The 24,864-nt window shown below is 41.4% G+C and overlaps 2 protein-coding genes and 1 non-coding gene across 7 annotated transcripts in view; 2 read left to right on the top strand and 1 right to left on the bottom strand.

Moving 5' to 3' along the window:
• Window positions 1-2,486: 2,486 nt before the first annotated feature.
• Window positions 2,487-24,201, top strand: Clta (clathrin light chain A). 5 transcript variants are annotated; one of them, XM_048783381.1, is made up of 8 exons: window positions 2,487-2,501; window positions 3,147-3,469; window positions 10,583-10,620; window positions 12,829-12,946; window positions 16,958-17,069; window positions 21,528-21,581; window positions 22,759-22,794; window positions 23,751-24,201. In XM_048783381.1, exons 2-8 carry the CDS (start codon window positions 3,253-3,255, stop codon window positions 23,920-23,922), a joined length of 747 nt encoding a protein of 248 aa, XP_048639338.1. In that variant the 5' UTR covers window positions 2,487-2,501; window positions 3,147-3,252; the 3' UTR covers window positions 23,923-24,201. The 5 variants fall into 5 exon arrangements, with proteins under 5 accessions (XP_048639338.1, XP_048639336.1, XP_048639340.1 ...); XM_048783379.1 differs by lacking the exon at window positions 2,487-2,501 and having other exon boundaries at window positions 3,113-3,469; XM_048783383.1 differs by lacking the exons at window positions 2,487-2,501; window positions 21,528-21,581 and having other exon boundaries at window positions 3,114-3,469.
• On the top strand, window positions 16,600-16,706 carry LOC125610724. Its single transcript, XR_007340724.1, has one exon. It is a non-coding gene; the product is annotated as a U6 spliceosomal RNA (small nuclear RNA).
• The window catches only part of Gne (glucosamine (UDP-N-acetyl)-2-epimerase/N-acetylmannosamine kinase), a 61,011-nt gene continuing 53,541 nt past the window's right edge, over window positions 17,395-24,864 (bottom strand). Inside the window, exon 11 of the mRNA XM_015492327.2 lies at window positions 17,395-18,453. Coding sequence (XP_015347813.1) covers window positions 18,365-18,453 — 89 coding nt within the window. The 3' untranslated portion in view covers window positions 17,395-18,364. The remainder of the gene's footprint in view (window positions 18,454-24,864) is intronic.

Genomic DNA, 24,864 nt, shown 5'->3' with positions numbered 1-24,864 from the left:
CATTTAAAATAGCAATGCAACAATTTTATTTGAAAAGATCAATATTTACAGTATGATGGAAATTTTATCCATTGCAACTCATTATTACAAAGAAATTTACATGAAAATTAAAAATTCACAAGGGAGCTGAGTACAGTGGTACACGCCTGTAATCCCAGCAATATAGGAGGCTAAAGTAGAAGGATTCCAAGTTTGAAGTCAGCCACAGCAATTTAGTGAGACTCTGTCTCAAAATAAAAAGGCTGGGGATGTAGCTCAGGGGTAAAGTACCCTTGGGCTCAATCCCCAAAATAAATAATGCAAAAGTAAATAAATCATAAAAAAAGGATTGGGGATGTAGCTCAGTGGTAGCATGCATGAGGCCCTAGTACTGCCCCCCCCCCAAAAAAAAAAAGGCACAAGGGGCATGAAGATTTTAAAACTTTTAGGAAACTCAGCGCTGAGGCAGGAGGATCACAAGTTAGAGATCAGCTTCAGCAATTTAGCCAGGCCCCTAAGCAACTTAGTGAGAACCCTGTCTCAAAACTAAAAATAATAAAAAGGGCTGGGGATTAGCTCAGTGATACAGTGCCCCTGGGTTCAATCACCATACTAGGAGCAGCAGGGATGGAAATCCTTGAGATTCTCCTGCCTCAGCTTTCCAAGTAGCTAGCAGTATAGACAGGTGCCACCATGCCCAACTTCTTCTAGAATTTTATATCTCCCATAGATTTATCAATCTGTGGACAAACAATGATCATATATATCATTTTGCTCAGCCTTTATAGCTACTATTCAGCTGAGAAATCAGCTCTCAGTCTTATTGCTCCTTTAAAAATTATAAGGCTTTCCCCCCTCAACTTTCAATATTTTCTCATTGTTTGTTTTTTAGCAGTTTAATTAAAATTTCTAAACATTTTTTTGGAAAAAATAATCTCAACTTTTTATTTTAGAGAAAATAACAGATGACAAGGAGACCATAGTTTCTCCTCAAAACCCCCAAACAAGCAAAAGGTTATATCAGTCTTCATTTTAATCTTGAGCATTGAGCCATTCTTTTTCTCCAATTAAGTGAACCTTCCACTTGAGGTAGTCTATGGATGACTTTGTAAATGCTTCTAAATGTATCAAATATCTTAGAGAATAAGATCTAAAAAAATTGCATAACAGTGTTGATTGAAATTTTTACTTGATTATTTCAGTGTCTTCAGCCAATATTAATTATTTGGGGGAGGGATTACAGAGGATTGAACTCAGGGGTACTTGACACTGAGCCATATCCACAGCACTATTTTGTACTGTTTTTTAAAGACCCGAGTTTCACTGCTTAGTGCCTCAATTTTTGCTGAGACTGGCTTTGAACTCATGATCCTCCTGCCTCAGCCTCCTGAGATTCTGGGATTACAAGTGTGTGCCACCACACCCAGCTTTAACTTTCTTAAATGTTTTTCTTCCAAGCTTTCCCATATTTCACACTTAAAATGACTAAATGTTTTAAGTAAAAAATCACTTTTTTGGCATCAAAATACTTGTAGAAAACAACTTTCATGACTCTTTTTGGCTCTCTCTCAAGGTATCTTTGATCTCTGGTTTTATTATTGTTTTGTTTTTTAAAGAGATCTCACTGTTTCCCAGTCACAAACTTCTGGGGTCAAGAGATCCTCCTGCCTCATTCTCCCCAGTAGCTGGTACTATATGTGTGAGTCACCATGCCCAAGGTTTTTCATTACTTTTTAGGGTGATGGCCTTGATGGAGAAGGATCCTTCTGTTGGCCACTGTATAAGCACTCCTCCTCAACATGAGCACGATTAAGTGAGATTCCTCTACTAGCTCTATTAGCATATTAGTAATATGCCCTGATTTAAAAGAAATATTTAAGAAACATTATATCTAAATAAAGTCCTTGCTGTCCTTAGTTAGGAAAGGAGTATGCATACAAGAGGTTGTGACTAGTTTGGCAGAGGGGCCCAGGTCTGTAATCCCAGGGATTTAGGAGGCTAAGCCAGGAAGACTGCAAGTTAAAGGCCAACCTCGGCAATTCAGAGAAAATAACAGATGACAAGGAGACCCCCATCTCAAAATAAAAATTTAAAAGGGCTGGGGTGTAGCTTAGTAGTAGAGTGCCCCTGGGTTAAATCCCCTATACTAGGGGGATTTGTATCATCAGGAATTCCCCAGGAAACCTGGTTTTCCTCTTGGCCACTAACTTCTTCTAGCAATGACTTCTTCCTCCAACATCAGGGCTACGGTTTCCTGATACAGCAGATCTCTGTGGAGTTTTCCAGTTACTGAAAAGCTGTACTGGATGCAAAAATTCTTTGACAAACAAATATATTCGCCTGTGCTACACAGAGGGGGGGGGGCGTGTATTGGGGATTGAACCCTGAAGAGCTTTACTAGTGAGCTACAGCCCCAACCCTTTTTATTTTGGGACAGAGCCTGGCTAAATTGCACAGGCTGATCTCGAACTTGTGACCCTCCTGCCTCAGCCTGGCAAGTCGCTGGGGTTACAGACGTGTGCGACGACGACAGGAACATTTGCCTTTAAGGAAAAGTAATTTTAGGGGGGAAAAAATCGGAGTGGATTTGATCAGTTACATTTAAGTCAGCTGTCTCCAAAACAGCAAATAATCCAGACTAGGTAAATGAGTTAAGAAATATTTTTACAACTTAAAAAAAAACACAGTAACATGTATAACATGGATTCAACAACAAGGATTTAATCAGGTTTATGTTCCAATAAATCTTGAAAGGGAGGCAGTGTAGGACTCTTGTGCCGGTTTTACATATGAGAAAACTGAGGCTGAGAAAGCCTAAGTGGCTTGCCTCTTCTGCAGGCGTTCAATCTTGGGCGCCCTACTTTCATCTCACCTCCCCATGCGGCACCAGAGTCCCCTCACAGGTGGCAGTCCCAAATCCGTCCAGCTCTTGAAGGCCAACGACTAGAGCAGCTTTCCGTCAGAGGGTACTTCCGCCTCCCGGTCCCAGCTGCTCGCGGTGGTCTCCTAGCAGTCACGAGTTGTCTCTGGGAACCCGCCCCTCCATCTGCTAATTGGGCAGCTCCTGGCCTCTGATTGGCTTTCCCTTTCCGGCTCTCCAACGCGGCCTGGACCAGCCGGATATAGGGGCAGGGCTTCCGCTTCCACCTTCTCCCTCCTCCCGCTTGCCCTCCGATCGCAGTCGCCACCACAGCGGCCGCTGTCGGGCGCGGTGTCGGTGTGTCGGTTGGCTTGTCTCTCAACGTTGGTGTCTGTGCCGTTGAATTGCCCGCCATGGCTGAGCTAGATCCGTTTGGCGCCCCTGCCGGCGCCCCCGGCGGCCCCGCGCTGGGGAACGGGGTGGCCGGCTCTGGCGAGGAAGACCCGGCCGCGGCCTTCTTGGCGCAGCAGGAGAGCGAGATTGCGGGCATAGAGAACGACGAGGCCTTCGCCATCCTGGACGGCGGTGCCCCCGGGCCTCAGCCGCACGGCGAGCCGCCGGGGGGTCCGGGTGAGAGTGCGGACGCGTTCGCGGCGGGAGGACTTGGGAAACTCGGCCCAGAGTGGGTCCTAGAGCTTCCGTGTGACTCGTGCTCCTGGCCGAACCAGGAGGTTAGGGAGGAGTGCAAAGAGGAAACGAGACCCCAGCCCAGTCATGTGGAAACCTGGGCTCGAGAAGCCTGACCGGTTCTGAGTGTGTCTGAGTGCTGCTGATCGCGGAAGAGCGAAAAAGCAAAGAAAATAGGGTGACGGTCATGTTCGGGAGCTCGAAGAAGCCCGTTCGGTTCAACTTTTCATTAAGCACTTGCTGTGCATTAAGCTGATCTCTGAAGCAGCCGCATTGGCGCAGTTGGGCCAGACTTAAAGGCAAGTCTGAGCCCAGAAAGAACCAGTTAAGAAAGTAGAGCAGAAAAAATTAATAACAGTGGTACCGCTGCCTTTCAAGACAGAAACAAAAATGGTAATGCAAGTCAGCAGTTAAGCACTTGAGATGGCAGTACTGAGTGTTGGGTTACAGGGAGGAACGAAGGAGTAAGGAACTGAAAAAAGATGGTCTAACCCTGGAGAAGGAAACCCCAGCCGAGAGAGAGAGGAGTTTACCATTGTTGAGAGTATCACACAGCTATGACTTTTGGAGCTCTTCTCCCTTTGGAAACAGCTTTGGTTTTCAGTATTGCCTTAAGGAGAAACCAAGATTGGCCTGGACCAATCAGGGAGGGGGAAAGAGGTGAATAGAGAGGGGAGTGTGACCCTTTCCCAGCGAAAAAAGAGGGACAGGATGCAATTTGACGTTTTTAAATGCCTTAGCAGTGTGATGCTTAATGGTGTCGGGGAATTGTGCTCTGTGTATCTTTGAGACTCAGAAATCTCAAATTACTAAGCAGACAGAACCTTTTTTGGAGGTAAGGGGGTAGTTTGCAACCTCTGAATTTTTTTTTTTATGATGCATTTTAGCATCTAAATTTTTGTACTACACTACCTTATAAACAAATCCACCCCCCCCCCCGTAAGAACTTATGTGAGAACATGTAGTATGCCTAAATATGCAATTTACAACAAGCAAGTAGGACAGAACTGGGTTGTGACCTGTAGACAAAAATGACTTTAAGAGATTATGGCTATGATCATTGGATCTTAATATTTGCCTGAGAATTTAAAAGTTGTACTTTTTAGATCCTTAGTTTACCTCTTTCGCTTAACAGGAAATTGAATCCTAGAGAGAGAGATGACTTGATTAAAAAATAACAAGCTAATAGCTGAGCCCCAAGTCTCCGCACCTTTAAACTACCACATTCTGTTGAAGTTTTTTTTAGCCAAGGTGTGATGGCATAAAAGAAAGGCATTGCCGCTGTTCCTGGGTAGGACAAAATTGGGAGAAGTAGGACCCATAGTTAGAAGAATACTATGATTCGAGGACAACGTTATTCTTTTTTTTTTTTTCCTTACATGATAATAGTGGAGTACATTACATTCATAATTATCCATTCACAGCACAATTTAACAACGTTATTGTTCACTGTTTTATCTGCATTATGTAGCAGGGTATCTGGCTGTCCACGTACTTCACAAAAGAAGTGGGCAGAGTGAGTCTTGTATCTATCATGCAGCTATTGGGGGTAGGCTATTTGGGAAGATAAAAGGAAGAGAAGAGTAGATATATGGGCCCTTTGTGTATCAAGCCTTCAGCAAAGGGAAGGAAAAGGATGATTGCTGACTTAGTTCCTGGGAAAGATGTTCTTAGTAAACTAAGCATTTAATGACTTAATTTCAGATCCCTGACAGTGTGTTGAGGTTGTTAATAGTGCAGGGTCAGCACTTCCTTTAGGGATTAGAGAACTTTTTGGATGTACACTAGTGATTACTGTTCTATCCTATCCTATGTTACTTGGTTGTAAGTTTAGCTTTGTGGTCTTTAGGCAATTTATATAACTACCAATGATTGCCAGTTTCAGTTTACTTCTCTGTAAAAGGTGCATAATATATTTCACTTAGTGTTTTGATGAATACTTAAGAGTATCTGTGAGTGCTTACCTGGTATATGGTAAGCATCCATCCTTGGGAGAAATTCCAAAGATGGAGGATGGGCACAAGCCAAAACAGGGTTGAGTCTTGGTGATCCTCAGGTGATCCAGAGAAGAGACATAAGTTTGAAGGTAGGAGGTAACCAACCTAGATGAAGTAGCTTGGGGGATATTGAGAAGAATGAGTGGTCAAAAAGGAAACAGCACAAGTGAAATTAATTGAAAACCCCCAATCATGAGGGCTGATTGGGGAGGAGAACAGTGATTTTAAGTAGCTACAGAGAAATATAGCAGCAAGGCACTATTTATTATTTCTGACAAATCCTTTATTGGAGGAGAAAGAAAAGGGGTAGATGAATTGAAGGGAAGCTTTCTGGAGGGACAGTAATTTTATTGGTAGCACTGGTAGAGAGAAATTTAAGGAAACTTTATGCATGATATTTAAGAACATTGTACATTTATGTATGCCAAGAACTCTATATACTTTGAGATCTATGCAGTAACTCTGTAAGCTAAGGAGTAGTGCCATCACATTTCAGATGAGAACTGATCACTGTGGAAGTTAAGTAGTGTTCCTAAGGTAGCAAGCTAATCAGCGGCTCAAACCTGAGTTGGCTTGACTTGAAATGTATGGGGAACGTGAGAGGTTGAAGGTGGGTTTGGAAGTCTTTTCCGCTTTGGAAATTTACTCTGGCCCTTCTTTCTTTCTGGAGTTCCTTAGCCCTAGAAAATTTCCTCTGGATCATTGAGTTTTTTGTTTTTTAAATTTATTTATTAGGATCATTGAGTTGTTTCTCTTAGCTGTTCTCATAAGTTAAGGTCCCTAGATGTTCTTTTTGTATGTTTCTTTAACGATGGACTCTCCTTTGACTTGGTTTAGTTGCTGATTCATAGGAGAATGTCAGTACTGTAGTACATAACTGATGAAGAGCTCAAAGCACGTTGTGTGTCTGGATAAGTCTTCAGACCTAAAGGACAGGCAGCATGTGATTTAGGAGGAATGGGGGAGGGTTGTTTCTAGTTTTGTATATGGAGTAGTGATCAAAGTCTCTTCTTTTGAAAGTGGCCCTGGGCTGGAATACATTAACTGGATAATAGGTATGTTAGCTGTGATATATTAACTATAATGTAGACCTAGCCAGAGTAACCAATGTGTTCTCTAGCATTCAAACTATCTCACTCTTTTAATCCCAAATGGATTAAAGATAGAAATTTTTTAAAGTACCAGAAGAAAAGTGAATATCTGTTTCACAGTAGGAAAGACCTTTAGCATAAAAGCAGATGTAGAAATCAAAGAAAAAGTTAATTATGACTACATACAAAGTGTTAAACATTAAGTAGTATTTCTAGACACCAAAGGCCATAAGCCAAATTAAAAGACAAAATGGAAAATATTTGCAATATGAAAGTACTACTAATAGAGAATACAAAATATAGCAAAAAAAAAAAGTTAGGCAAAACTCTTTTTGGTAAAGAAGAAACTCAAATGTCAGATATGTTAATAAGATTGGCACAGCAAAGCCTCCATGAAGGTTTTTTTTTTTTTCCTTGCTTTCAGATTAACAAAAATTTAAAAACACAGTAGTCTATAGTATTAATGAAGGTCTGAGAAATGGGGTACTCATGAGCTGCTGCTATTAGTAATATAAACTAATAGGCTAATAGGGGTAAATGATTCAATGTTTTACAAGTCTTTAAAATATGTATCATAAAAATAATAAAATATATATATTCTGTAACCCAGCAATTCTTTATCATTTGATAATTGATACCATTGATGTGCTATCAAAATACTTTAATTCACTTTTTGATAAACTTTGTTTTCTAAAACTTGATAGAATGTTTTAAAATTATATGGGTAGGTGGCACACAAACAGCATAAAGTAATAGAAGACCATTGTTTTTTTTTTTCGGTGCTTTCATAAAGTACAGAAGTGCCTGTGCTTAAGCAAAAGAGTTAAACAATTAGGAAAATTAATTAAGGAAAATATGGAAAGTATATTGAAATAATCAAGATGTGTGTGTGTGTGTGCGCGCACGCACACACACACACAAATATATATATATATATGCACACACACAAACATAAACCAGTAGTTGAAACAGATCAAAGGTAGCTGAGGTTTGTTGCTCTGGGCTTAGATCCTATGGTTTGTATTCTTATTATCAAATTAACAGATGATCTTTCCTGCCATGATGCTTGCTCAGGTTTAACACTGCCTTTTGTTGCAGCTGCTGCTGCTGCTGCTGGGGACTCTACCCAGGGCCTCACACCTGTTAACAAGCCCTCTACACTCAGCTACATCCCAGTCCTATCAAACTTTTAAAGGCTGATTATCTAATGTGCATTTAATGTTTATATTATTTTAAACATAAAAAATAAGTTAAAAAGAAAATAGTTTCATTAATTATCTGCTCTTTCAAGAATACCTTTTCTTCTCTTAAGGAACCCTACATGTTCCAAGGTTATTTATGAAGTGTTGATACATAGAGGTATATTGCAAGAATTAAAAGTTAATATATGTGAAGGGAAGTGTTTAACACTGTATCTGGCACACTGTAAGCAATAAATAGTAGGTGTTTTCTTAGTAAGAAAGTTGAAAACAATATCACCAGGCATGGTGGCACACATCTGTAATCCCAACTACTCAGATGGCTGAGGCAAGAGGATCGAAAGTTCAAGACTAGTCTGGGCAACTTAGCAAGACTGTTTTAAAATAAAAATAAATTAATTTTAAAAAGGACTGGGGATGGGCTGGAGATGTGACTCAAGCGGTATCGCGCTCGCCTAGCATGCGTGTAACGCTGGGTTCGATCCTCAGCACCACATACAAATAAAGATGTTGTGTCCACCGAAAACTAAAAAATAAATATTAAAATTCTCTCTCTCTCTTAAAAAAAAAAAAGGACTGGGGATGTGGCTTAGTGGTTAAACACCTCTGGTTCAATCCCCAAACCACAGAATTAAAAGGGCTGGGGACATAGCTTGATGGTAGAACACTTGCAGAAAGCCCTGGGTTTGATCCCCAGCACTGCCCCCATCTCCCTCCCCCCGCCCCGCCCCGTCCAATTTTTTTTTTAATGATATAGATGAATGGATTATTAAAAAACATTCATCGTGTGTGAGGAAAAACTAAAAGTACAGAGATTGGTGTTGGGATTATATGGCATTTTCTTCTGTTTTTATTTTCCTTTTTCTAAAAAATAATAACTATTTTAATATCAAGAAGAGCATGATAGAGAAATGATCTGTAAGTTTTCAGTGCTCCCAAAACTAGGGGCTGGGAATTAGGAGAAATAAGAGGACTAAAAAGTGAATGAAATGTTAGGATTGTGTGATTTGAAAATAGGTAGTTCAAGTTGGGTTTAATTAGAAATCAAGAAAGTTAAAGGAGTGGTTTGATGAAATCTTTGCCTGTTAGAGGGAAAAACAAGGTTGAGAGCCCCCTTGCCCCAGGCCTCTAGGTAAGCTGTGGTGTTTTTCATGTATTACCCTTCAAGAGCCTCAGAATGTGGTCCACCATAACTACTTGGCATTCCTGTTTATATCCCAGTTTCTTGTATCTTTCAGGTTCATCTCTTCTCATTTTCTTCTACCTCATGTAATAAGATAGTCACTGAAGTTTGAAAAATTGGGATAAAGTAATAGAAATCCTACACAGTAGGTAGCAAATTAGCTAATAGATAATAGAGGAGGTCGTTGGAAGCTAAGGTTTTATGGCCATACTGAGGTTTTCAGGAAAAGGCAGGGTAACTCCTTCAGAGGGACTGTGCAGCCCTTCCAGACCTCCTCTCTGAGGGCTGTTGTGTTGGCAGGGCTTAGAAATTCATGGTGATTGGGTAACAGAATTAGTGAAACACAGAGAAGGTTTTAAAATCAAGTCATTGGTTTTAGTGGGGAGTGGTAGATTGATTATAGAGTTTGCTATCCTGAAAGGTTATTCTCAGTTCCAGGGAATTATTACCAGTTCAGGAATGCAGGCCTAGTATTGCCAGATCCTCTCTCTGCTTGCCTCTTATTCTTTACCTACCCTGCCCAAAACTCTGATTTTTTTGAATATTTTGAATATTTTTTACTTAGTACTGTTTTTAATTCAAATATGTTTAGACTCTAGAACCCTTTTCTGCTAAATGGGCAAAAGGTATAGATAGGCCTTACTTATTAAAAAGAAACTTCATATTTTTTATTTTTTTATTTTTAGTTGTAGATGGACACAATATCTTTCCTTCCTTCCTTCCTTCCTTCTTTCTCTCTCTCTCCCTCCCTCCCTCCCTCCCACAACCCCCCAAAAATGTACTTTCTCATTTAACTCAGAATAGTTAATGGTGCCACACAAAAAGGCTGGATTGTATATCATATTTTTTGAGTTTTTAAATGATTTATATCCTTGAAATACTGGTTTAATTTGGTATGCTCAAATCATAATTGTTTTGGACTAATTCCAAATGGTCTAGAGAAATTAACAAGTTTAGGGCTGGGGATGTGGCTCAAGTGGTAGTGTGCTCGTCTGGCATGTGTGAGGCACTGGGTTTGATCCTCAGCACCACATTAAAAAAATAAAATAAAGATGTTGTGTCCACCTAAAACTAAAAAATAAATATTAAAAAAAAAAGTTAACGTATTTCAACTGTAGACCCTTTGGTACCAGACCCACTCCATCCATATAGTGGAGATTCCTGATGCCCAAAGCAGCACGTTATTTTGAAAGTGAAGCTCCACATCTCTGCTCACTGTTGATTTCAGGCCAGATTTTTCTTTTGCATTGTTTAAAACTTTCATAGAGTAACACTGTTCCTCTATGCAGCTCTTCTTCCAGGCTTCCATTTGTCACCTCTCTCAGCCAGGAAACAGAATCTTAAAAGGTTTTGACCTGGTAGCTTGGGGACAGATTTGTCTATATTTTGATGAAGTCTTTGTCATTTGTGTGTAAGTACATCTTAGTTTCATAAAATAAAAAATCGTTACAGTCTAGTACCTACCAGAGGGGTAGCATTTAGTAGCTCAGAGTCCTGCAGTATCCAATACTGTGTTCCATTATATTGTCCTTTGACCCAATATTTGACCAATCCTGGTTGATAGATTAACATTTCATGTCTTACAGATGCTGTTGATGGAGTGATGAATGGTGAATACTACCAGGTAGAGTACTCTGATTATGTTGAATGATGATTGAGAGTCTTCCTTTCTTGTGAATTGAATAGAAAGAGATCCTAGTCTTTTGACTTTCCTGGATATATTAGTAGTTGGTATATTATCTGCCAAAGTGAAAGGACTTAAAAAGTGGTGGCATTGATAGGAAGAACATTCTTTTAAGATGTTATTAACCTGGCCCTAGTATTATCACCTTGATTTTCAGGAAATAATCCTTTATGATGATGAGAATGGCTATTTAAGTCTTTATCCATTTTTCTGTTAGCTCCCAAATCTTACCTACAACGAAGCAGAGCCACTGCTGCTGGGCATGGTGGTGCACACCTGAAATCTCAGCTACTTAGAAGGTAGATGCAGGAAGTTTGCAGGTTTCAAGGTCATCCTCTGCAATTTAGCAAGACCCTGGCTTAAAAAGGGATGGGGATATAGCTTTAGTGTTAGAGCACTCGTTTAGTCTCTAGTACTGGTGAGGGAAATTAATAAATAAGAGCTACCTCACCTCCCTACCCAGTGACTCTCATTTGCCTGCCTTTTCATCCTTCTCTCCCTTCTTTTGGGAGGAGGAGGAGGAGTAACTCACCTTCTTTTGGATTCTCTTTCTTAGAATTTACTATTTTGTAAATTGAATGATATTAAGTGACCTTTTTCCTGAATATTATAATGGCATTTAGAATTTGTAGGCTCTAGGTCTTGCTTTGCTATGTACCTTTTTTTTTGAAGATATCATATAATATGGTGTTGAAAGAGGAAACAAACTGCTAATATGGTTTTCTAATAGGTCCATTACCCACCCACCGCCAACTTTTCTATCATCCACTCAGATCTCACTAATTAACCGGTCAGATAGCAACAATTCTGCTTCCTTCACAAGATTCTTAAGAATTCAGTGCATTATTGGGCCTACTTTTTCTTCAGTTAGGCGCAGGGTCTCTGGTCTAATTCTTAGGTCCTTGATCCACTTTGAGTTTTGTGCAAGGTGAGAGATAGGGGTTTAGTTTTACTTTGCTACCTATGGATTTCTAGGTTTTCCAGCACCATTTGTGAAGAGGCTATCTTTTTTTCAATGTGTATTTTGGGCGCCTTTGCTAGTGTGAGATAACTGTATGTATGTGGGTTTGTCTCTGTGTCTTCTATTCTGTACCACTGGTCTATGCCTGTTTTGGCACCAATACCACAAACTGTTTTTGTTACTATGGCTCTATAGTATAGTTTAAGGTCTGGTATTATGATGCCACAATCTGTCAACAAATATATGAAAAAAATGTTTAACATCTCTAGTAATTAGAGAAATGCAAATCAAAACTACTCATTAAGATTTCTTCTTACTCTGGTCAGAATGGCCGTTATCAAGAATACAAGAAATAAGATTTGGCAAGGATGTAGGGGAAAAGGCACACTCATACATTGCTGGTGGGGCTGCAAATTGGTACAACTAATCTGGAAAGTAGTATGGAGATTCCTTAAAAAATTTGGAATGGAACCACCTTTTGACCCAGCTATCCCATTCCTTTGTCTAAACCCAAGGGACTTAAAAATGGCATACTACAGTGATGCAGTCACATTAATGTTTATAGAAGCACAGTTCACAATAGCTAAAATGTGGAACCAACCTAGATGTCCTTCAGTAGGTGAATGGATAAAGAAACTGTGGTATATATAGACAATGGAATATGAGAATGGAAAAGAGAATAAAATTGTGGCATTTGCGGGTAAATGGATTGAGTTGGATAATATCATGCTAGGTGAAGTAAGCCATCCCCAAAAAAACCAAAGGCCAAATGTTTTCTCTAAGAAGTGGATGCTAATCTATAGGGGGTGCGTGGGATGATTGCAGGAATTTTGGATTGGGCAAAGGAAGGGGAGGTGGGAGGGGAGGGGCTATGGATATAGGAAAGACAGTGGAATGAGACGGACATCATTACCCTGGGTACATGTAGATTGCATAAATGGTGTGTACAATCAGAGAAGTGAAAAATTGTGCTCTATTTGTGTACAATTAATCGAAGAGCATCAAGAATTCAGTGCATTAATGTTGAAACCTATCAGTATGTGAAGTTGTTAATTTTAGGGTAATTCTTAAAACATTTTTACAGCAGCCTCCAGTGTTGTGTGTAACCAGAAGTTCTAATTTTTTGAAGCACAATTCAGAAAGGAGTTTTTGATACTGATAGAACATTAATTGTATTTTGTGTTAAGGAGACTAATGGTCCCACAGACAGTTATGCAGCTATTTCACAAGTGGATCGATTGCAGTCAGAACCTGAAAGTATCCGTAAGTGGAGAGAAGAGCAAATGGAACGCTTGGAAGCCCTTGGTAAGGAATCCATCTGTCTTTGTTAATCTGGACTCTATTTTTATGCATTTTATCTTGAATTAGCCATAGTATCCTTGTCTGGTGAGGTTTTTGTTTTTTTTTTTTTGGTTTGTTTTTGGTGTAATTGGGGATTGAACCAAATTCACTTGCTTGATCTTTGGGGAAATCTTTCTCAATCTGAAGATCACAAGGCCACTGACATTGAGATGCTTAGCTCTGTTGTGTGAGGAGTATGATAGCCCAGAAAGCTTCCTCTCCCAGGAAGGGCACAGTGAAGTTGTGGAAAGAGAGAGCCCTGGACTTGCTATGAAAGGCTGGGTTCAGGACCCAATCTTACCTTAACCTTCTGTGGGCACCTGGTTAAACTTCAGAGTCTGTGTCATCATCCGTGAAAGATGTGTGTAGCTGATCTCCAAGGATAGTCTGAGGTGGTATTTATAAAAGTGCTTGGTAAACTTCATGATGGTATTGTATCCACATGAAAGACATTTACAGTCTGTCATTTGAAGGCTTAGTTTAGGTAATGCTTACAAAGAGAATGTGAAAACATGCACAATTTGTTTTTCTTAATATCTCTGTAAGATAAGTTCGTACAGGTTTATGGATGAAGAAGTAGATATTATTGGTAAAATAAGTATTTAAAACACGTAGTTAAGAAGTAATAAAGAAGAATTTCAGCTTGAATCTTTATTGCTTCAAGGGCCACATCCATGCCTGTGTTGCTTTCTAAGCAAAGTGGGTGTACATAACCATAAGGCTGGGCAGGCCAAGCCCAAGATCAGTGCTAACCAATCTAGCCTCTGGTAAAGTGATGTGTATATGGAGAATCAGGTAACCAATCAGATTGGTTCAAGATCAGGAAAGATCTCTTGCCTATATCTGGTGCATTGGTGAGGATATAATCCGTGGTTTAAAACACAGAATAGTTGGATAAACAAGGAATGTTTACAACTCCCTTGAATGTTTCCTAGAAACAGGCATTCTCCTATGTAACCACAATGTCAACAATATTATTCCTTAAGAACCAATGATCTTCCAGGCACAGTGGCACATGCCTGTAACCCCAGAACTAGGGAGGCTGATACAAGAGGACTGCAAGTTTGAAGCCAGCCTCAGCAACTTTAGTGAAGTCCTAAGTGATTTAGTGAGATACTGTCTCAAAATTTAAAAAATCAAAAGGGCTGGCAGTGTGGCTCAGTGGTAAAGTGCCCTTGGTTAAATCCCCAATCCCCTGTCCCCTACCCCCATAAAAGAAGAAAACAAATGGAAAAAAAAAATGACCCTGTAAAAACATAATTCCTTATTTTTCAGCTGGAGAACCAACATCTGGAAATAGGAACAGACTTGATCCAGATAATATAGCCAGTTATTGCCAAATCTTCTATCTCTGGTCTAATTTATATGGCTTTCAGAACAAAGACACATTTAAGTTTAAGCTTATATATAGCAGCACTAATAATAATTCTTCGGTGGAAATATTTGGTATCTGTCCAGTATGATAGCCACTGACCACATATGACCATTAAGTACTAAAAATGCAGTTAGTGTGCCGGAGATAACTGAATTTTAGAACTTTAAACATATGTAGCTATGTATGACTGGTAGCTACTGTATTGCATAATGCAGCTTTAGGAATACAAAACAGGTCTTCAGGTTCTAGCAATCTTGATCCTTGCTTCTTGTTTTTTATGTCTTTTGGTTAGACTTGGAAGCAAGTACTGCTGAAGTTACAGAACCCAGCTTTTGTCTTTTATATTTTTCTAAAGTTTAGCAATGATTGTCTTCTCCATAGAAAGTATACTATGGTTGTAGAAATTTTCAATTTCTTTTTCAATAATCAAATTGGGTGCCTTGGGAATTCTCCCAAAGAGTTTTCTTTCTTCTTTCTTTTTTTTGTACTGGGGATTTAACTCAGGGGTGTTCTACCAATGAGCTATAACTCCACACACCCCCACCCACCTCCCCCCACTCACTTTTTAAATTTTGAGGCAGGGTCTCGCTGCATTGCCAAGACTGGCCTTGAAATTGTGATCCTCCTACCTCTACCTCTAAAGTAGTGGGATTACAGGTATGTGCCACTGCACTTTTCTTGAAGAGTTTTCTTAACTCAAGATGCCATCTTGAGGAACATTAGACATTTGGCCTTGCCTTCTTATTGAGCTGAATTTGTCCACAAATAAGATATTTCTTCAGTTTCACCTTTTTCCTTGCAAGAACTGTGAGAAAGCACAAGATGCTAAAAATAGAGGGCCAGTATCAGTGGTTTTCAGCGTAGTGCTGGCTGCATTCTCAAATAATTTCTTTCTGTGAACAGTAATGAGGGTGGACAGAGAAGAAGGCCCCTCTCACTGTGCCTTGCTCTCTAAAGGGACTCTTTATACTTTCCTCCTTTCCAGACTCAAAAGAGATTGCATTCAGGCTCAGATCTTTATCCCATCAAGCTAAGCACTGAGGAATTCTTACTGCCAGTGGCACTTCCTTTTATAAAAAAGCCAGAGGACAATTTAGTGCAGTGGTAGAGCTTTTGCCTAGCATGTGTGAGGCATGTCACCTGCATCAGTACCTGTGACATGTATTTCTTTATCTCCACTGTTAAAGAGCTGGGGCCTTCCAAGAAACAGAGGTAACGTGAAGACCCTCTCTTAAAACCCCAGTTCTTATGATCAAGTTAGAAAGATTTCAGACATGTCATTCAGAGTAATAGGACTGAGTTTATCGACCGGAATGGGAAAGAGAAAGGGGACACACTAAAGGGAGAGTGTGGGTCCTCTCACAGGGGAGAGGGACAATGTGCCTCTTGCACGCCAGTTTTATTGGTGACCCAGAGAAGTTTCCAGAGGGTCCCAGCCAGGCCTACCTCTTGGCTTTTGCCTGACAGCAAGGTGACATCAGACTTCAAGTCCCCACTGTCATGGCATCTCTAGGTCACCTTGGCCCTTGTTGACTGGTTCTAATTGGATTCTTTAACCATACATTCTTACAGATTTTATGGTTAGGAGGAATTATCCTTATCTCCTAGAGTTTCAGGATGGATCTGGTCACAAAAAATCTCCTAGGTTCCTCCTACTGACAATATCTTGGGCCTGCATTTCTCCTACAGTTAGCTGATAGTTTGCTGAGGAATGTGACATATCTTGTTTATTTAGGCCAGGCAGGGCTGCAGGTAAATTCTTGGAAAAGAAGGCATTTGGGGGTTAGCACAGTGGGCCCATTTTATAGAATTACTGTCTTAACCTTATGTTCCCACCATCCTCATCTGTCTATTCCATAACACCACTATCCTAAGTCTCTTCAGCTAATTGGCTTAGGGAAAACCATGTTTAGTTCTTTATATTTGAGAATCCAATCTAACCCAAAAGGTGTGTTTTCTCGCTTCATCTCTAGAACTTTTTGGCTTAACTCTTGATGGTGATCCCACACCCAAACTCTTGCAGTTTTTTCTCTTGGGGTTTCTTTGCTAGCTCTGTCTCATCTCTTCCATGAGCTTAATCTGCAGTCTGAGCTCAGTCTGCATATGCTTCCTCTCCCCATTCTCCCTCAATTTAATTCATTTTGTTTGTGAACAGGTCCAACTAATGACCCATCAACTTGTCAGTGGACTAGGATAAAATGTAGTGAAAGATAAGGAATAGGATTATGAGCTCAAGAGTTGTGTGCTCACTTTGGCAGCACATAAACTAAAATTGGAATGATACAGAAAAGAATAATATGGCCCCTTTGCAAGGAAGACACATAAATTCATGAAGCATTTTTCATCTATTTTTCCAGTTTAGAGGTGGATTTGGTCATGGTCAGCCACCCCAGGAAAATTGCAGGAGATTATATTGTGTTGAATAAAGAGTTGGTTGTACAAAAAGGGAAGATATAATTTTATCCTCCCCTTCCTACTATTCTCCCCACACTTATACACATGTGCCCACACCCACCATAAATTCAGTAAGACCACAGTAGACTGATGAACTTAAATTTGTGCTTTACCTCATTTATATTGTCTTTTCCTTCCCTTCAAAGATGCCAATTCTCGGAAGCAAGAAGCAGAGTGGAAAGAAAAAGCAATAAAGGAGCTAGAAGAGTGGTATGCGAGACAGGATGAGCAGCTACAGAAAACAAAAGCAAACAACAGGTGAGTCCATGATGGTTCTACTATGGCTTATTTTCCAAGACTGAATCATATCCATTTTCTAATATCCAGTCCAAGCTCTTGGCTGCTGCCTCTTTCAGTGTGAAATAGCTTTGAAGAAGTTTTCAAGAAAGTGCTTGAAACAGGTTGCAAGTCTCCTGGATCCTGTCAGCATAATTCTGCCTGTTCTTTAGCCATTCTGACTCTAGTGAGTTCAGATCTTTTAAGAGTTTGGTTTGCATTAGCTGTATTGTATTTCAGGATAGAGAAAGTAATTTCATGGGTTAAGTTCATGATGTGGAAAAAAATGGAACACTGAAACAAAAGGTCAGTTTCATGAATGTACTAGGATCTCATCTGTACTTAGGACATAATTATAGACTTGGACATGGTGCATTGCCTAAACACAACCCTGACTTCTGAAAGATGCATAGTGAAGGGGTCCATCAGCATGTGAATGTGCTCTTGTAATTAGGGAGCTGAGGAAGTTTCAACACAGTGACATCAGATTTAGGATTCAGTAGGTATTTATCTGTGCTTTAAGAAAATCTTGAATTCTTCTTAAAAATACTTTTTTCAGAATCCCTTTTACTCACTTCCTGAAGTTGAATTAGTTATGGGGAGGAAATGGGGTGTTTATTTCAAGCAAGTGTCATTATCCATGGGTGACTCCTCAGGTCACTATGAAGCAGCAGCAGAAGTAATATGCTTTACTTCTTGGAAGTTCTTCCTTCTTGGAAGTAGCTCACAGAGGAATCTGCAGCCTGGCTTCCCTCAGGGTAGGCACATTGGCTTGCTTTCTTCTGCTGAATTCAGAGTCTACCTTTCACTGAGTATTTGTCACTCCTCCTACTTCAGTGTAGAAGCACGCCAGACTGAGCCTGGGATATTTTTAATTTTAAGGGTAGAGCATTAGGTTCCTAAAGCAGATTGGGTTAAAAGCCTTTATCTCTGGCAGCTGTATTCAGTAAAATCTGCCGGGAAGTGGGTGAGGGGGGGCATGACTAACTGTTTTGCCAGCAGCAAATGCTGTTGTGGTGCAACTGTGTCAGAATGGAGGGCCACTTTCTTTCATAGAGCCAGCCCTTCATTCTTTTAATCCCTTTGGTCATCCTTGGTTCTATCAGCTCTCCAGTAGATGCCATAGCTCTTTCCTGGTCACCTTCCTTAGGGGGATACATACTCAGAGTGCTTGTCGGGTTCCATTTGAAATTTTGTGGCAACAATGGTCTGTGTGTCTAGTTGCTAGAGGTGATGGCTGCAATCCAGCCTACCCAGGGCTGCTGTTGTGTTTGTGGTCAGCATGAAGTTCTGACATCTCTGGTCTCCTTTACCCTGTGCTTACTCAAGATGATTGCCACCTCCCGCTCCAGGTGCAAGTCCAGATCTGTAAAGAAAGATGAGTGGATGCAGTTATGTTCCCCAGCAAGCTGCCTCAGAACTCAGGTCTGCTCTGAAATACTTGCCAGAATATGCTGCCCTTCCCTGTGCAGGGTCTGTGAACCTTCAGCAACTTGACACACAGATTTTCAAACTTGATGAACATGTTAGAAAGTGGCTTCTTATTGCAGAAATTTCTTCAAGGCAATTTTGCTGAACTCTGAAAAGAAAGGGCTTCCTCTCTATGTATAGAATTAGGTGCTCTTGTAGTCATTCATATATATATATATGGTGGATCTCTCCAGGCTTGGAGATAGGGCTGTAGTGTCTTTCTTGGAATTGTAGAATGTTATGTTGGCTGTTCTCAGATTCACCTCTCAAGTTCCAGAGAGGAGAAAGGACTGACCCACTCCACACTGAGCACATGGAACTGTTTAGAAAGCAGGTATTTACCTCAGAAACTGCAGCACAGGCCTGAACCTGCTTATGTAAAACTAGAGAAGTGCTAGCCACTGTCACCAGTGTCCTAGGACAGAAGGGATGATTTTCACACATCATTCCAGTGTTTGTCAGAGGGTAGAGGTGGCAGCTGTTTAAGAACATGGGAGACTTCTTCCGATGGCATATAACTGCCCCTGGAGGAGAGTCTAATATTGCTGAGTTTCCCCATCCATGTTTGCCTCCACATTTTAGAGTCTAAAGGAATAGGTCTTATTAGTGTATACAAAATGACTCATCTTCCCTGTTGTCTGTCTGTATGTAAATATTGAATATTTTTAGAAAAGAAAATGGGGTGTTTATTTCAAGCAAGTATCATTCTCCATGGGTGACTCCTGCAGCACCTGAATGTAAGGGGACCCCAGAAATAAGGCAGAAAAGCAGAATTTGAAAGTGGGGTATGGAAATAGAAAGACATCTAGTTAATTGTGTGTCCTTAGTTCCCCTTCTCTTAAGTTGCCCTTACCTACTCAGTTGCCAAGGCATTGGGAGCATATCCAGGCCAAGGCCCTGTGCTAGGGGATGGGGGGCTGGGCAGGCAGTAGGCAGGTGGGGTCCTTGCCCTGCACACAGAATCTGTTGCCTTTTAGTCCCTAGACTGCATCTCCCTTTTTATCCCAAGTCAGGGCCTAAATATCACTATACAAGCACGTGAATAATTCAGTGACAGCCTGCCAGAAAGGAATTCCCTTTCTGGAGGAGTCAAGTCAAAGCATTGACTGTCTTCTGTAGTTCTCTTATGGAGAAAAACTCAAAAACATGTTCTTTTCCAAACCAGAAGAGAAACTTTTCCCCCTGCCACAGGTGGCTTTTGTGCTGAGACTTTTCAGCTCTTCTGAGGCTTAAAAAGGTTTGGAGGATCCATGATTCTCCATAGTGCATTCTCAGTGACACATTTTCCATGCCCATTTTGGGGCTATTTATAGAATGAAGTTCTGTATTGTATTTAGGCTTCTGGGAGCTTGTCCAGTAGTCAGGAATCCTCCTCCTTCCCTTCCCCTGGCTTCCCTAAGCCCCACCTTGCTGAGGCTTGCAGTTGCCACTTTCAGATCCCTCTTACTGAGTGAAGAGCAAACAGGTGTGGCTGTCTGCACTTGGTATATAGTTTCCTGTTTGTTCTTCAGGGGCTGTGCTTGTCACTGACTGGCTCTTTAGTCTTGGGGCTACTGACATCAAGCCTTTTGTTGTTGCAGTGATCCCTTGACAGGAATCATAAAACCTTTATTCTCTTCCATTAGGAGCAAGTGGCAGTTGGAATTAATTTTCGTTGAGCCCTTTGTGTAAAATAAAAGGATGCGAGTTTACAGCTGCCCTGTGTTGCCCTGTCCTCCCATTCACTCAGCCCACTAACAGCTCTCTGCTTCCCTGCTGAGTCATTTTTACAATCAGTCTGCTCTTTTTGCTTTCTCTGAATTTCCACAAAATACCTCTTATGTATAAACCAAAATGGGAAAGACAGAAGGGTATGTGTGAGTTTAAAAATAAACTGAAATTAAAATTACTAGATTTTGCCTTCAAATAAATAAGTGTACTTAGGTTAATGACTAGGCATGATTATCCTTTAAAAATGCCCCTTTCATTTGCCCACTCTAAATTGACCTGGCAAAGGATGGGCCAAGACTCCTTAAAGAAAATTCCCAGCCTGCCACAGTGGGTGAGGTGGCTAGATCCAGAAGTTAACCTACCTCTACCCAGTATGCCCCCTTCTTTCTTATCTCAGACCCCTGCCCTGTTGATCGACTTGCCCGTCAGCATGAGTTAAGGAGGGATGAAGTTCTGGATTCTGGATCGTACTTCATCAAAACCAGTTAGGTCTGGCATAGAAATGCACCAGCTTCTGGAGCAAAGAGCCTTGCTCCGGGACAGCCTTAGCAAGGGACAGATCCCAGGACCCGAGACTAGTGTTCCTTCCAGCAGACCACTTGCCTCCAGCTGCTTTTTCTCTGAGACAGGACTTTTGAAATGATGATGTGTGTTCCCATGAAATTGAAAATGTATTCCACCCAGCCAGTGTGGCAAAAAATGGTTGGATATTCCTGGATTTGGGATTAAGTGTTTGTGACTGAGTAGATCTGGTGCATGGTCTTGTTCATGACCAGTGACATTTTACTGAGACTGGCAGAAAGGTGGCATAGCTTTCTGAGCATACACAAGCTGGGAAGCAGCTTTACTGTACAGTGAAAAGAACCCAGGCTGCCTTGGCTGTGAGTTCTGAACCCTGCCACTGTGCTGCAGGTGAGCAAATCACTTCTCTCAGCCTCAGTTAACTCATCTTAAAGTGGGGTGAGAGCACTCAGTGGCACATAGGTTATTGAGAATTGAATCAACATAATAATATGTGAAAGGACTTATCCCAAATGATGCTTAATAAATGTTGCTGGGGCAGCCCCAGAACTGAAGCTGCTGTGCTCACTCTGGGAGGAGCCCCATGCTGGAAACCTCCTGGGGATTAGGATGAAGCCTTAGGAGCAGCTCCCTAGAGCCCAGTTGCACCTCTATTGTGGATTTTAGATGTTTCTGCTTCTCAATGTTCTCTCTTTTTTCCTGCCTGCTTGCCTGCCTTTTGGACTTCTTGCTGTCTAGGGTGGCAGATGAAGCTTTCTACAAACAACCCTTCGCTGACGTGATTGGTTATGTGTATGTTGCAAAACTAATTCCTTTTCTTGTTTTGATTCTTTCTACCTTTTGTTTAGAGTTAATGTTCCTTTTATGTCACAAGTTGCTTTGCTTTTTAAAATATTTCAAATTGGCACTGTGGGGACTGCCTGAGTGTTGATAAACTGGGGTATGATCCATTGCTAATCTTGCAGAATTGTGACTCCCTGCACCCTCTGATGGCCATTTTTCATATTTGGGGTTTTGGAGGGAAGCGAGTTAATTCCCTTTGAAAAATACAGGTCCTTCATGATCTTGTCAGGGACAGGTTTGGGACTTGGGGTGGACTCTGACCTCTTGCTGTTGTTACCACCACTGCCACTTTTAAGCTCCTATTGCCTGTCTGTCCCCAGGTGGGAAGGAGAAGTCTCCCACCTGGGAGCAGGTGAAAATCCCAGATTAGGAGCCCCAGTGAGTAGCAGTGGGGTATCTGCATTTCTATACTGAGTCCTTCACATAATAGGCCCGCTGCCTATTCCTCAGACAGAGGAATTCAGTGCAGAGGGGATTGTCTCTGATGGGTGTCTGTCATTGTTTCTCTGTAGTCTCACATGTCAGAAATTCTATTTAGTGACCAGCTTTGAGATCAAGATAACTGAAGCTGTCTGATATGGGCCACTTCAGCTTTTCTCCCCCATACTGCATCATTCCTGGAAGATTTTTAAGGATTCAGGTCATCAAAGCAGTACTGCAGAAGACCTGGAAACAGTTCTGTTTCCTCCTTAAAAATTAGGACCATTTTTTTATATAGGGGACAAGGGTGGAATAGAGAAGAGCCTGTAGAAGATGGGTGGCAGGCTGAGGTCTATAGAACCTGGTTCATGACCTTGAGATAGTCACTTCATTAGAAGACAGAACTAGGTTTCCTGGGCCCCCGATGGTGCTTTTGCAATGAGACTTGTGAAATGCTGGATTTACAGGTGGTGTTTGATTTGACTTTTGCACATTCTCTCTGGAGTAGAAATGGAGACTGGAAAGGTCGAGTCTGGTTTTGCTGGGCAGCAGGGTGGCCCATCAAAGCCAGCTGCACGTTCCGAAGCATAGTAAGAGTGGCAAGGGCATGTCTAGCTTACTGACCATCTGCATTGAGCTCATTCTCATTTTCTATATCTGACCTAAAGTTTCTCTCCTTGTTTCTTTTCTTCTCTTCACCTTTAAGCACAAACATAAACCATCCTTGCTACAGCCTAGAACAGTTAAGTAAACCTTTCTCACTGCCCCTAACTGTGTGTGCCATGAAGTCGCAGTGTTGTAGTGGCTCTGGGCTTCAGCGGTGTTTGCCACAGCCATCCCTGTGATAGTGCCACCCCTCTGTCCCCACAGACCGGTCATCTCCATTGCTTTTGCTTTGCCCGTGATGCTTGTTGGAGTAGATGAATATATTGTGTCTTCCTGCCTCTTACCACTGTTCTTTGAGCTATAGCCCCCACCAGTTAGTTCCCAGTTGGGGATGGGCTGACCTTGATATAAAAGAATGTTGGAACAGCATCCTGCCAAAAAGCAGCTAACCTTGGCTCTCCTGCCAGTGTGTGTCCTGAGTGGCCCCAGGCACCTGGCTGGAGAGAAAATGGCAAACTTTGGCTGAAGAATGTCCTAACAAACCCCCTTCCAGAATGGCTTTAGTTTCTAGTGCCTGCTAGCATGGGAGCTTTGTCTTGAATTCCTTTTGATCTGCCCTGTTTCTCTCCAGCCGTAGGAATAAATCTAGAGGTTATTGTGCAATGACCTGTGGGCTTTTTAGAAGTCTCAAAATTTCCTTGAAACTCGATACAGCCCAGCATAAGCTACTCTTCAAGTTCTTGATAAGCCTGCTGCTTTGTTCTGGTTAATAAAAGCAGTGCTTAGCTGGCCAAGGACTTGCTTTTATAATGCTCCTTATGATGAGAGACAGCCAGACAGAGAGACAGTGAGCCCTGAACCAAACACCTGTATTCCACCATTTTACACAGGAGCCTGGGCACCCCGTGCCTAGGAGTGCTGAACATTGTCTGCCCCTGAGTCTCACCTGGGCCAGGGGTAGTTACTCTTGGGTAAACCAGAATGCCACTGAGTCAGGGATGAAGAGACAGTCACTTTTCTGTAGCAGGACAGCTGCCAGGTTGCTCAAAGGGGTTTCTGCCTTAAACCAACATATTTTGTTGTTGCTTCCAGGGCAGCAGAAGAAGCCTTTGTAAATGACATTGATGAGTCGTCCCCAGGCACTGAGTGGGAGCGGGTGGCCCGGCTGTGTGACTTTAATCCCAAGTCCAGCAAGCAGGCCAAAGATGTTTCCCGCATGCGCTCAGTCCTCATCTCCCTCAAGCAGGCCCCCCTGGTGCACTGAAGAGCCACCTGTGGAAACACTACATCTGCAATATCTTAATCCTACTCAGTGAAGCTGTTCACAGTAATTGGATTAATTATGTTGAGTTCTTTTGGACCAAACCTTTTGTCTTTAGAGTTGATCATTGTTTGTGATTGCATGTTTCCTTCAACTGTGTTCTCCCTGGCATTCAGAGAGGAGGGGGGGGGGAGGAAGAGGAAGGGAGGGAAACTCCCAACAGTAGCCTCAACCTGTGCTTTTGTGCATTATTCTGAGAATAAATTTCTGTTTCAAACAATATACATGAAGCTTCTTTATTGACCTCAAGATGTGCTACAGTTTGGAGTTAGGCTTGCACGGATGAGGAATTAGGAATTCCCTTTTATCATTTTAAGGACTGAGTAGGAATTGCCATTGGGCACTTAACTTTGCCTTAATAAAATAGCTCCAAGTTTCTCCTGCTGTGGAATTCTTGGAAATTTTCTTTTTTCTTGTAGTGCTGGGAATTGCACCCAGGGCACTGTACCATTGAACTACATTCGTAGCCCTTTTTGTACTTAGTTTGAGATAGGGTCTTGCTGATTTGTGCAGGTTGGCCTTGAACTTGTAATCCTCCTGCTTCAACCTCCCTCCTGAGTCACTAAGATTATAAGCATGTGCCACTGCTGGCTAAAATTTTCATTTGAAAAGGGAATTCTATAATTAAAAATTAACCCTTTATTGCTTACCTAACACATAGCTCTGAATCATCTCACCAACAGACATTTTTTTCTAGATGGGTTCTTGTCACCATCCCTTAGTTTAGGGTCCTGAATATTCATACACTTTGGATCAGCCAGTAAACCTGAGCCAGGATAGCACGAATGTGTGGCTAGCACCATTCCTTAATTCCGTAGCATATGGTGGGGCCTGTGCTATCCTAAGGCACTTGATTCATAGTTCTTGTGTAAAATTCTTCATCTA

This window comes from Marmota marmota, unplaced genomic scaffold (assembly GCF_001458135.2).
Source record: "Marmota marmota marmota unplaced genomic scaffold, marMar, whole genome shotgun sequence".
NCBI classification, from domain to species: domain Eukaryota; kingdom Metazoa; phylum Chordata; class Mammalia; order Rodentia; family Sciuridae; genus Marmota; species Marmota marmota.
This window is presented reverse-complemented; position numbering and strand designations above follow the sequence as displayed.